General features: G+C 42.6%; 1 protein-coding gene across 3 annotated transcripts in view; it reads right to left on the bottom strand.

Annotated features, from left to right (window-relative positions):
* Positions 1 to 13,424, bottom strand: part of MON2 (MON2 homolog, regulator of endosome-to-Golgi trafficking) — a 409,599-nt gene that overhangs the window by 179,830 nt on the left and 216,345 nt on the right. For all 3 annotated transcript variants that reach the window (XM_029615039.1, XM_029615038.1, XM_029615037.1), the window contains exon 22: positions 7,641 to 7,816. In XM_029615039.1, coding sequence (XP_029470899.1) covers positions 7,641 to 7,816 — 176 coding nt within the window. The remainder of the gene's footprint in view (positions 1 to 7,640; positions 7,817 to 13,424) is intronic.

Here is a 13,424-nt window from a genome sequence, read left to right as displayed (position 1 = left end):
AGCTGGCACATCCCTATGCCTGGCACTGTGCATCGATGGGGACCGATACGGATACTTCTTTGGCTTCCCTTGATGTTCGGCATGGTCTTTCCCCAGTGCTGAGGCTGATGACGAGGAACCCGACATCCTCAGCCTGGAGGAGCTCGATGGTGGTCGATCTTTGGCACCCCTATAAGCTGATGGCACCGAATGATCCGATGGTCCCACCGATACTGAAGGCTTGGTGTCCATCGGTCAAGCTCCGTGATCCTTTGATACTGAGGCTACCGATGTCAATGGTCCCTTTGGGGTCATCTGGGTGCATTTGCAGCAACCCCGGACATAATGTGATGCCCCAGTCAGAAAATATATTCACCATGGGTGTCTGTGATGGAAATAGTCCTCGGGCACTGAGGGCATCATTTGAAACCAGTCGTGGTCATGACAGGATGAAATAGGAAGATCAAAATCAATGGCACTGGGTGTTAAGGGCTGGCAGGCACTGGAGCACCACTGCCGCAGTATATTGACCAGGAAAGGAAACTTACCAATAAACGACGAAAATCACGAACAGAAACACTACGGGGAGAACTGAGAGGGACCTACTGTCTTACGCAGGTTGAAAAAATCACATTAAAGCAAAAATTGGAAAGTTTTCCAAATGAGGCCAAAAAGGCCGAAAGTGAGCTCTCCAACCACAATGCTGCAGCTCCATGGAAAAAGAGAGACTGAAGAGGGATCCTGCGTAGAAGTGAGGTACAGGGCATGCTGGGCATGCCCAGTGTGCCAAGTCAAAGTTCTAGAAACTTTGACATATGTTTTAAGTGTCAGGGTGTCATCTGATGATGTCACCCATGTGTAAGGACTACCATCCTGCTTGTTCTCGAAGAACTTTGCACCACAAACTTCAGATTTAACACCATAAACTAACATTAGCCCAAGTAACTTTACTCCAGGTCTGACAGGAGTCAAATTTCCAGTGTTAAGAAACCTTAAATAAAGCCTATGTGCCTCTATGTATCGGGGAGCAATAGTTAATGCCTTCATTATCTTGGGATTTAAATGGAGACATGTAATTTGTGCACAGAATTTAAAGATGGTTTGTACACACATTCGGCTGGATTTTAAAACATACGCGCGCACATGTACGCCCGATTTTAGAACATGCGCGCATGTTATAAAGTCCAGAGTCGGCGCACGCAAGGGGGTGCACAATTGTGCACCTTGCGCGCGCCAAGCCCTATCCAAGCCCCGCTGCCTTCCCCTGTTCCCTCCCAGGCCACTCCGAAATCGAAGGGAACTTCCTTACCCCTCCCACCCCACCTTCCCTTCCCCTACCTCCCCCTCCCTTTCCCCCACCTTTGTTGCTTTCTTTTTTTTTTTGTTTTAAAACTTACTTCAGCCCTGGGGCTGAAGTAATTTGTGCGCGCCGGCCAACTGCCCTCTAGCCACTCCCCTTTTGTAAAGCCCTGGGACTTACATGCATCCCGGAGCTTTATGTGCATCACCAGGCCTTTTGAAATTAGGCCCGGTGCGTAACCTTTTGAAAATCTGGCCCATTGTGTGCATGGACAGTAACGTGTGAGCACAAAAAATGTGTGTACATTCGTTGGGAACTATGTGAACAGCCCGGCGTATCTTATTATATTGAGACCACATGAAGGCTTGTCTAGGCACACAGTGTAGCAAAGTGGAAAGCATGGAGTTGGGTGTAAGCAAAGGAGAACAGCAGCACAGATAAGAGCAGTTTGCTTGATATATGGAGATCACAAGAAAGGGTGTAGGGAAGAAAAGAGAGGAGAGTTAATGAAGAAATATAAAGTAATTACATTTGTAGGTGAGTAGGAGAAGCTTGAACTATATGTGGAAGTGTATGGGGAGCCAAAGTTAGTGCAGTTAGTATAGCTGTGTTTAAAAAAGGATTGGATAAGTTCTTGGAGGAGAAGTCCATTACCTGCTATTAAGTTCACTTAGAGAATAGCCACTGCCATTAGCAATGGTAACATGGAATAGACTTAGTTTTTGGGTACTTGCCAGGTTCTAATGGCCTGGATTGGCCACTGTTGGAAGCAGGATGCTGGGCTTGATGGACCCTTGGTCTGACCCAGTATGGCATTTTCTTATGTTCTTATGTAAAGTAGTGACTTAAGATGAGGTCTTAATGACACCGGAGGAAGAGAAGTTATGCAACTGAACAGGGGGAGATTGGCCTATTGGGGCTTCAGCCATGACCTGGTGGGATGGTCAGCAGAATCACGTGGTTGGTGTTGGTCGCAGTAGTCCAATACCTTTGGAGCCGATGTGCTCAACACCAGCCTGAATCAGCTCTTCTCTCCACTCAAGCCTGCATTTTAATTTTCAGTGCAGCAGCTGCATGGGGCATGCTCTACCCCTCTCCACAGCAGCAGCATTGGCCTGGAACCTACTCCCCATGCTCATATCCCCCCTCCCCCACAGAGCACCATGGTGGCCAGAAACAAAGACAAAAGCTCCTCACGTGCAAGCTGCCACTAGAGCCCAGGTCAGCAGGCCTGAAGACAGGAGCTGGTCAGGTGTGGGCCGCCACCAGAGTGGCAACATTTTTTATTGTCATTTGTTATTTGACATGTCTGATGTTTTGAAATATTTTATTGGTGTTTGGGGAAATACTTAAACATTTCCCAATGAGTTTTTATTTATTGGATGTTCTAATCATCAGCTGTTTTGAAATATTTGTTAATTTATTTAGTATGATTTTATTATAATATTTCTTGATTTTGTTTGATGATTCATGAGGTATAGTTACTGTTTATCCATTGTTGCACTGCACACAGATTCCGGCTTGTTGCCGTTTCCAGTTCCAGTTTTTGTCTGCACATTTTTATTTATACTTTATGGTTTCTCTCTTTTTTTTTTTTAACTTTTTATATATTTTCAAAATATAATGCAAGCATTAAACTTGCACAGTAATAATGCAGAAATATACAATAAATGAAATACAAATTATACAAAACAACTAAGTTGTGGCAATTAAGTCCGCAATATATTTAGGGGGAGGAACCCAAGAGAAAATAAAGGGAGAACAATCAGAAAAAAATGCAAAGGAAAAAATTGTTCTGGAAGAACTAAGCTCTAACAGGCCGATGCAATACTGTGCGCGCTCAGGCTAGCGCACAGGTTAACCTGCGGTTGGACGCATGTCCATAACACCTGATGCCTCCAAACCAGGGCATAGCTAATAGTGCTCATTACATGTACATGCCCTGTTGATGAGGCTATTAGCTAATACCCCCAATGTAAAAAATAACCATGCGCCCGACGCGCACATTTTAATCTTTAAAAATGAATGCCAGTCCCGGAACTGGCGTTAAGTTTTGAGGAGCCCCAAAAGTTAAACTGAAAAGCAGAAAATACTGCTTTTCTGTGGTTCCTCAAACTTAATTTCATGGCAATATTAAGTCGGAGGAACCACAGAAAGCTGCAACGTGAAAAAAAAAATTTACGAGCGTCCATTTTCCTAACCCTTGGCTGTGCATGGCTTAGGAAAATGGATGCTCCTAAAATTGAGCACTTGTTTCCCTAACCCGCGCATACCCACTTCTCCTGGGCACCTGATGCCAAGGAGTGCACTAGGGACGCAATTTCCCCCTAGTGCCTGCTTTTTAATGCAATGGCTCATTTGCTTACTGCATCACATGCCCACGAGAGGTGGATGGGCATGCATTAGGAAAGCAGGGGCTCAATCATGAGCACTCATTTCTCCAGCACGGACATTTTTTATTTAATTTTATTTATTTATGAACTTTTAATATACCGACATTCATAGAGTACATCACGCCAGTTTACAATTAACTCAAAGAAGGGAAAGTTACATTTAATGGGGGTGGGGGGAGGGGAGCAGGCGAGAAAAAGGGAGAAGGGCTGGGAACGAGAGGCTTAGTAAGATACTGAAACAAAGATAAGAGGAGAAAGTGGAGAGGAACCAATGTAACTATAAAAACTTACTATATTTACATCATGGGAGGGTACTAAAGAACTGGACTGTATATATAAAAGTAATGTAGGGCGAATTCTGCGAGGCAGGGAGGGCATTGTCTAGGTTTGGTTACAATCCTGTTTGAACAGCCATGTCTTGATGCCTTTCTTAAAGATATCCTACTATACACCTTCATATCCGAAACCTGACAAGCATTGGAAATGCTATCTCAGGTGCTTCTAGAATCAATAAAGCAATGCAATTGTGAAGGCACAAAAAAGCTAACTTCTCAGTAGGAAAAGAAATCAAACATTTACATGGAAAACGAAGGAGAAATCTGGCTCCCAGGGGAGCCCCCTCTTGCACACTGCCAGAAATTTCTTCCTACGATCTGGCGCAGCCCTACAAAAATTAGGAAATATATGGCCTCTAAAAACCCATGAATAACAAATAAGAAATAAGAAAAAATAATCATAGTACAAGGTCCTGGTCCTGTAATGAGGCAAATGTTACTAACAAAGTGGCCTGATGAGCCTTGTCTACAGTTGTAGACTCCAACAATGTTGAAACATCCAGAGCCTCGGCTATCAACTGACATTTCTCCTGAGCAGTTTCACCATTCCTACTCCCAATATGACACAGGCAACTAAAAGCTTTGGTTAATTTAGGCATGGCCACAGATTAAATGCCCAACACATCACGCATATAGGAACTGAAAAGTTCAAATGCAGAAATCATGGACTTTATAGTCTCTTTATTCTGTATTTGATGTGGGTCTGTCTGTGTTCGGCCTGTGTCAGATTATGGTGAAGTATTGTTAAAGTGTAGTTTCTGTGTTGGGATCTATAACAGCTTGGTTTATTCTGTTTTTCCTTAATAGGAGGTGTATTAATGTTTTAGGGTCCGGTGTAATAGTTGTAGCGTTGCCTTTTCATAGATAGGAATGTTACTATTTGAGTGTTGGCAGTTAGTACGTTTTGGTATGGGGCGTTTATTATATTATAATTTATGGCTTTCTGTAGCCAACCCCACACTCAATACACATTAAAATAGGCCTAATACCATGTGAGTTCCAAATGTCATTTCATTTTTTTGCAGTTTTCTGGTTGGCACCACAGCAGTGTATATAAATATAGTAAACATGCTGTAATATTTTTACTTTAGAAGTCTGTACTATGAATGTACATTTTTCATGTACATTTTATTACAAATGTATAATTTTTTTAATTCGGGTTGAAGATGGTGGGACTGGGGCTGAGAGGTGCAAGGCTGGTTTTCCTAGGATGCCTGTTGCCCTGGCTCCACGTGAGAAAGCAGAATTCCATCTGGAGTGGTGCAGTCATAGGTTAGGCTCTCTCCAGACTCGGCTGCAACAGTGATAAGTCTTGGCCAGGGCTTCATTTTTCTTTTTCTTAAGCCCTGGAGGAAGCAGGAAGCATAGCCCATTTCTGGTACCTCTTCTCCCCAGGAGTAGGTAGGCAGGGTAGAGCCTAGAGTAATGTTTCCCAACCAGTGTGCCTTTAGACTTGATCAGGTGTGCCACGAAAAAGTCACCACTACCTGATGCTATGATCCAGGTCACCACCTGGGCTCTGCACTTAGCACTTTGCAGCAACATGAAACACCAGCGGTGGCTCTTAAACTAATAGGAACTCCTTTCTGAGAACATGTGTAATCATGCATTACTCATCCTAGCTACAGCATGACCCCAAGAGTGTGGTAATTAATGGACAGCTTGCAAGGCAGAGATAGCTGGGACCCACTTTGTGCAGTGCACACAGACCCTCCTCATCTTCCCTGTCTTTCAGTTCTTGAAGCTTCTGTCTTATCCCCAAGACAAGATGGAGAGAGTATGCACTGAGTGCTGGATGTGACTCATTTTGAGTGCTGGAAGCAGCAGTAAAGGAGTTCTATCAGCCACAATTGGCAGCTAAGGTAACAAACTGAGTAGATTGCTCACACCACACAGATTTCTCCCTTCTTCCTTGGGAGCTGATGCATTGTGCCAGGTTCATAGGTGCTTTGCTCCCTCTCTTCTGTTTTGAAAGAGAGACTTGGTGGGGTTTTCAGTGCTTCCCTAGCTTTTAGCCATGAGTCCTCTCCATGTCCGCACTGCCTGTTCTGTGGAGGTTGGTATGCCACACATTTTCATTAATGTAGATGTGCTTTAGGTGTAAACAAGGTGGGAAATACTGGCCTACGGAACCATAAAAATAGCATATTCTGTGTAGCACAGAGCCAATGAGTATGTGCTGGAGTGGGAGAGGCCCTGAGAAGTGGTGGCAACCTATTGTCATAGAAAGGGAGGGAGTGAGCTAGGAGATGCTTGTATAGTGTTAGCCTCTCTCAGAGATGGCTGGACCGAGCTCTGAGAGAGGCAGCTGGCTGTGGAACCAGTGAGTCTCCTGGAGTTTGAGGGTGCCAAGAATGGGGTGAGGATGGGAAAAGGAGGGGGCTGCTGCAGGCTGAGGAAGGATTGGCAACAAGCATCAACTTTTACATAACAATGTGGCACTGCTGGGGGAGTGAGTACTTACTGAATGAGCACATGAATAGCAGCCACTGGCTGGCAACTGGTTCAAGAACTGATTGGTTTGCAAAAGACTAACACCAGATAGGAATCCAGGATATATGAGAAATGTAACCAAACTTGTAGTGGGGCCTGACTAATTGCATGGATGGAGGTGTTACTGCAGCTCAGTCTGCTCACCCCGATCTAGAATGTGCTCTACTTAATTGTTTAGGAAAAACATGAAATTTATGTTGGAGATTTGTTTGTCTCAATTCTGCCACCATGCTCCAGGTCATGTGATGGCAACCCTTAAAGATTGGCTTGATCTGCTTTTGGGAGCCATTGAAGTGCATGCTGCCCAGAAAGTGCATGAGTAAGTCAGATACTTTACGGGTTGGTTTTGAAAAAAAATCCACCGGGCTGATATTTTCCTGCAAATCACCCCTTCAACTGAATTCTGAATAGACTGTAGTGGAGAACGGTGATTCATGTGAGGAGCAGGTTGCAGTAATCTAAGTGGGAGATGATGAGAAAGTTGATAAGGGTTTTGGCAGTGTGCTCAGTAAGGCTGTAACATTCATTCCTTTCCTGGAGCAAGGAAAGAGCTCTTCTCCACACACTTCCAAGATGTCCAATGCATATCATAACCATTTGTGAAAGCTGCTGCCCTGCTTCAAAGCCACCTCAGGAGGAAAACTATCAAAGTGAAGTCAAAGAAAGATGACTTTACAAACAAAATAAAACCCTTAAAGAGGTTGTGGGCTAGTATGGCAAACTAAAAGAGCTTGCTGTAATCAACCCAAAGCAGTTGACTTGCTGATAGAGAAAAATAAAGAGAATGTCCTAAATGGCCAAAATTCATAATTAAGGATTAGAAGGACAACAACAAAAAGATGAACAAAACTAAGTTAAAAAAAAAAAAAAAGAAAAGAAAAACATTTCTGGCATACAAACCCAGGAAACCAGCAAAGGTTTGGCAAGTCACTTCTTCTAAGACAATGAACAAAATCAAAACTGTGTGGCAGGTGTTTCTAGTCATGCTGGTTCTCAATTGTGCATGCTCGCTAGCTTTTTGGAAAGTTCTACAGGCATTCCTTAGCCAATTCACATGGCACAGGTCACAAAAACCATTTGTCTCTCTTAAACTGAGGCTGCTAATCATCAGAGAATTTCAATATTGCATTACACACTTACCCTTGATCATTTCTGATTGCTCCCATGACTCCAAGAACTAAGGGCCAGCCAGGCCCTAGGCTGTCTCCTTGGCTCTGCAGAATCTGTAATACACACTCCAGCTGCTTCAGCCTAATATCATGATGGACTATGTTTGATAACTCCTTCAAAGGGTTTAGCAAAAGCAACTGCAGTCTCTAGAAGTGAAAAAAAAGTAGTCAGAAAAAAAAAAAAAGTTCTTTGTGGGTCAAGTGAAAGGAAATCAAGACATTTTGTCCTTCTACAACACGGAAAAAGAACATATTGTAAATGCTAGTCTTCAAAGTACACGTTAAACCAATGTTAAGCAAAGACTTCAGGGGTTATATATTCAAACTCAGCAATGCTAATTTAATACGGTAAAATGTCATATTCCAATAAAAATTTGTTCTACCTTTGTTGGGCTTTCTTCTCTATCTTCTAATGCCTTTTCTTTGGTTCTTCTGTATTCATCTCTCCCTCTGCCTCAGCAATCTTTTTCTCATATCTCATTTCTCTCTATTTTTCTGTAATTATATTTCTTTCCTTGTATTACCATCTCGTGTCTCTCTCTCTCTATCTCCCCATCTTCATTTTTTCCCTCCTTCCCTAGCACCCTTTTCCCCCCCTCACCATTTATCCCTTTCTAACTGCTCTAACCTGCCCATATCTTACTCCTCTTGCCCTATTTTTCTTTCTCTGGTTTCCCCATCCTTTCTATGGGCTTCCCTATCATCTTTCAGTCAGTCTTTCCCAGTCTTTTAGCTATTCATCTATTCACACTGACTCTTCCTACCCTTTTAGCACTCCATCTCCCTTGCTCTTCCCCTTCACCTACACTTTGCTGTAATCCTCTCCTCTCCCCAACTCAATATTCTATTACACCCTCACTTCTTCCAAAGGCAACAGTACCAACAACAAAAGTAGACTGAGAAAAACAGCAAAGCAGCAGCCCCTCTTCTCATTGTGACACAGACTTTATTCTTAAGCAGGAAGTGCAATCCATGAAGAAAATAGGAGGAGAAGCTATTGTGGGGGCGAAGCACACAATTTTTATGCTGTGCTCCACTCTACTAATGCAGCTTATTCCAGGGTGTGATGCTGTTGCAGCTTTTCGTTGCCTCGCAGCTGCAGCATTGATATTTCAAAGGTTGACTGGCTTGACAAGGGATCCAAAAGGTAAGAGAGGTGACAATCTAGAAGTTTCCCAGAAGAACTGGTAGACTTGGGCTTATTGTACATTAAATGTTTTCCACCATTTTCTTTGCATGCAATATTTCCTTAGTATTTTAAACCTAATTTGCAAAATAAAATGAGATAATATGGCCTGGCCAAATTTTTAGTGCTATAAATTGCAAAGCATAAGATATTGTATTTTGGGTAGGTTGGAACTGGGTCTGCTGATGAAATAGCAGTCAATAACATCAGGGGAGAGAGAGAATACTGTTTATGTTGATATCTACTGGCTGGCAAAAACAAAGCAACAAAATTTCAAAGTACGGTCCTGATCTATTAACCAAAACCCTTGGGAGCTGAAATAGGTTGCATAATTGGAAATATTAGATATCTGGTTAACCAGTGGCACCTCTGGAAGTACAGGGTGGATATCAGATAATACATAGAAGTAAATGCCTGAGCTGGCTTATCTCTTGCTTCAAGGTATAGATTTAGTATTGCCTTTAGTATTAAGGAGGATCAGAGCCAAAAAAAAACCCCAGTAGTGTTGTTTTTTACTCCATAAGAAGCTGTTTTGATTGTTTCCAGACGAAGTGCATTTATAATCAGAGGGTTTTTGTGCACTGCAGTCTTCTTCAGTTTATTAATTTCTTTGAGGAGTTGCATTACATTAGTTGATTAGTAGTTACATTATTTTCTGCTGTACGTTTTACAAATGTTTTCACATCATCAGCACTCCATCAGCAGAATACTTCTTTCCACAAATTCTAACACATCTGATACATAACGATTTTCTAAATTATTAACCATCCATCAGAATACAAATATTCATCACTAACATTCATTTTCTTGGGAAAGTCCTTGGCCTTCTCAGTGATCACCCCCTTCACGTCCTGGAATCTTTGTTACATTTTATATTTTTACCGTTCACGGCCTACTTTGTCCACACGCTGTAGTTTAGGCTTAATCAGTAGCTTTTGCACACTCACTGACTTAGAAGAGTCAGTATTAGCAAAAAAAATAAAAGACTATTTTACTTTTCAAAATATCAACCACAACTGTTTTTCCAAGATTGTACTCACAACAAATCTGAGCCCTTGGTATGCCTTCCTCAACTTGTTTAATTATTTCTACTTTCTGCTCCATATTCAACACTATACACTTCCTCTTGTCTACACCATTAGTAGAGGCAGAAAGTCCAAATCAGCAGCAGGAGAGGCAGTGTGCTAGAGCCAGTATTATTGGATCGGCTTATTAATTTTATCGATAACAATGCTATTATAGACAAGTTTCAATTTGGCTTTAGAAAGGGATTCACAGCACAGAAGCTCTTTTGCTTTCAAGTGCTGATGCAAAACGGCAGTCTTTGACACATTGGATCATGGAATATTATTCTCCAGGCTACATCATTTGGCAAATCTGGAATACTATTGACATGATTCTCTTCATACTTATCTGATCATCCACAAAAAAATCAGAATTGGATACGTTTCGTCATATTGGTATGCCATGACAAAAGGAGTGTTGCACTGTTCATCGTAAGAAATTGCCATGATGGGTCAGACCAAGGGTCCATCAAGCCCAGCATCCTGTTTCCAACAGAGGCCAAACCAGGCCAAAAGAACCTGGCAATTACCCAAACACTAAGAAGATCCCATGTTACTGATGCAATTAATAGCAGTGGCTATTCCCTAAGGGGCAAATCTTTAAAGGTACGCGCAGGCGCAGATTTGTTCACACAACCCGGCGCGAACAAATCTACGCCCGATTTTATAACATGCGCGCGCGCCGAGCCGAGCAGCCTGCGTCCGTTCCCTCCGCCTCCCCCATCTTCCCCTTTCTAACCCACCCCCCAGCCCTACCTAAATCCCCCTCCTAACCTTTATCGAAGAAGTTACGCCTGCCTCCAGGCAGGCGTAACTTGTACGCGCCGGCTCTCCATCCCACGGCACGGCGGCAGTGCCGGAGGCCTCAGTCCCGCCCCTGGCATGTCCCCGGGCTAGCGCCCCACTCTCGGCCCCGCCCACGGAATGCCCCCTTTTGCAAGTCCCGGGACTTGCACGCGCCACCGAGCCTAAGCAGGATAGACTCGGCACGCGCAGGGGGAGGCAAGAGTAGGTTTTCGGGGGTTGCGCGCGCATCTTATGCACGCAACCCTTTGAAAATCTACCCCTAAGTAAACTTGATTAATAGCCGTTAATGGACTTCTCCTCCAAGAACTTATCCAAACCTTTTTTGAACCCAGCTACACTAACTGCACTAACAACATCCTCTGGCAACAAATTCCAGAGCTTTATCTGCAATGAAATATTTATATTTCTCCACTTTGCAAAGTAATGGCAAGTTACAATGACATCTAGTTCTTTGTAAAATGGCAAAAGAACTGGATGTCATTTTGACATTCAGTTATTGGTTCCTTTTCAGTCTTCATGGACTGATACATTTAATTTGATTTCTCTTTGCATAAATTCAGTCAGAAAATGTCTATCGATCAACAGGTTGCAACTCGATGTCCAGAAGACAGATGTTATTGTGCTTACTAGTATGAAATTCCCTTTCTTTGAGATTCCCTCCTTCTTTCAAATTTCAAAGTCTCTGCATCCCAACCTCTCCAGAAGTAAGAAATCTAGGTGTTCTCACTGATTTGCATGTCAATAAAAATTCTAATCAGTGCTGCGGAACAATCTTCCTTTTTTAAACTGCATCCGGTTGAAATGTTTGAAACCTCTGCTTGAGACTCAAGATTTCCATTTCATTTTTTCAATCTCTGACATTAAATGGTTTAAATCACTGTAACTCACTATACCTTGGCATACCAGCTAAGATGATCCATGCTATGCAAACAGTACAAAACTCTGCTGCCAGGGTCGGAAACAATATACAATTTTATTGCTTATACATAAATTATATTACACGAGGACTCCTCAATTTGGATTAATTCTGTCCTGCAACATTATAAACCATCATCTTATCTATGCTTAGCCAATAAAAACCTTCTGGATATACCATCCCCATCGATGGCATGCCTACATATAACTAGAAACAGGGCTTTCTCAATGGCTGGCACCCACCTGTGGAACAAATTGCCCTGCATATGACCACCTGTTTGAAGGCATTCAAGAAGGCATTGAAAACCTAATTATTCTCACAGGTCTTTAACATTGACTCTCTTAACACCAGGATTTAAAGGGGGAACATATCCCCCAGCTTGTGCACTTGCTCCACAAAGACAATCTGCTCGCTCCCTGTCTTGGGGGGGGGGGGGGGGTCTGTATTTTTAAGATTATATATGTTCAAAAATGTAATCTGCTCCGAACATGCTATGTATGAAGTGGAATGTACCTTTTTTTCAAATGAATAAATAAATGAGGAAAATATGCAACTGAGAGAAAGAAGGAGAAAACATTTAGTTTATTGGGATTTATACCTGGTGAAAATGAATAAAAACAAAGAGAAGGATAATATAGAGGGTCATTTATAAAGCTGCAATATTTTACCAGGGGAGAGGTGAAATATAACAGGGCAGAGGCATTCCCCTCACCGCAATGTGGGGAAAGGGTCATTAACGCGCAACCAGCTCAATGATGGGGGATGATCTGGGCTGCCACTGGACCACCACAGATTGATTTCTTAGGTAATGGGGAAAGGCCAGGGGGTATTCAGGGGCCACTTAGGCCACCAGGGTCTATTTTTATGGTGGAAGTGGGTGGAAATCAAGGTGCCACTACACTACTAGAGATTATAGTTATATTGGGGGGCAGGGGACCTGATGCTTGAGGGGGGCTGGATAAGGGGGGCTGTCTTTGGTTGAGGTGGGGTAATTTTGAACAAAGTGGAGAGGTTTGGGAAGTGGGCAAGGTAGCGCCATATGATTTTTTTTTTTTACATTTTTAAAAACCTTTTTGGCCTGCTGGGCCACCTCAACAGGCAGCTAGGGGTGGGGAACAGGGGTCTACTCAGACCCATCAGGGGGAGGAGGCAGAGGGGTCTACTCAGACTCACGGTGAGGGGTTTGAACAGTGGGAGGGGTGGGTTATTCTTGGGCTACATGGCCCTTTAAGAAGCATCCTGGGGATATCAGGATGAGCATTAGTGTCCCAATGCCCAAGGGATGTTTGTTTATTTATTTATTTAGATATTTTATATACCAGCGTTCCATGTAAAGATGATAACGGTTTACAAAAGTAACATTCATAGTTATGTATCAACACGTAAAGACAGGTTACAGAGGTAGTATTCATCAATAGGCATCAACTGAAATGTTCCATTACATATTAACTAAAGATCTAGGACATAAAGTGAAAGGACCAGAACATATAATACAGATTTCACATAATAGCCAATGCTTTGCGGTCGGGTTCTTACATTCACTCGTTAAATTTACACCTCATGCTTCAATTTAATTATTTTGTCTCTCTTATTATTGTTGTTCTCTGCATTCTGATTATTTTAAGTTAAGTTGTATGCATTTTTGAATAGCCATGTTTTTAGCTTACTTTTAAATCTCTTTCTATCTGGTATCAAACGTAGCATTTCAGGTAGAGAATTCCAAAGTTTTGGGCCCGCGAAGGAGAACACACGATCTCTTACTTGAGACAGATGTGTGCTCCG

Source organism: Rhinatrema bivittatum, chromosome 9 (assembly GCF_901001135.1).
Source record: "Rhinatrema bivittatum chromosome 9, aRhiBiv1.1, whole genome shotgun sequence".
NCBI classification, from domain to species: Eukaryota; Metazoa; Chordata; class Amphibia; order Gymnophiona; family Rhinatrematidae; genus Rhinatrema; species Rhinatrema bivittatum.
Note: the sequence above shows the minus strand (reverse complement) of the source record. Positions and strands in the feature narration are given on the sequence as shown.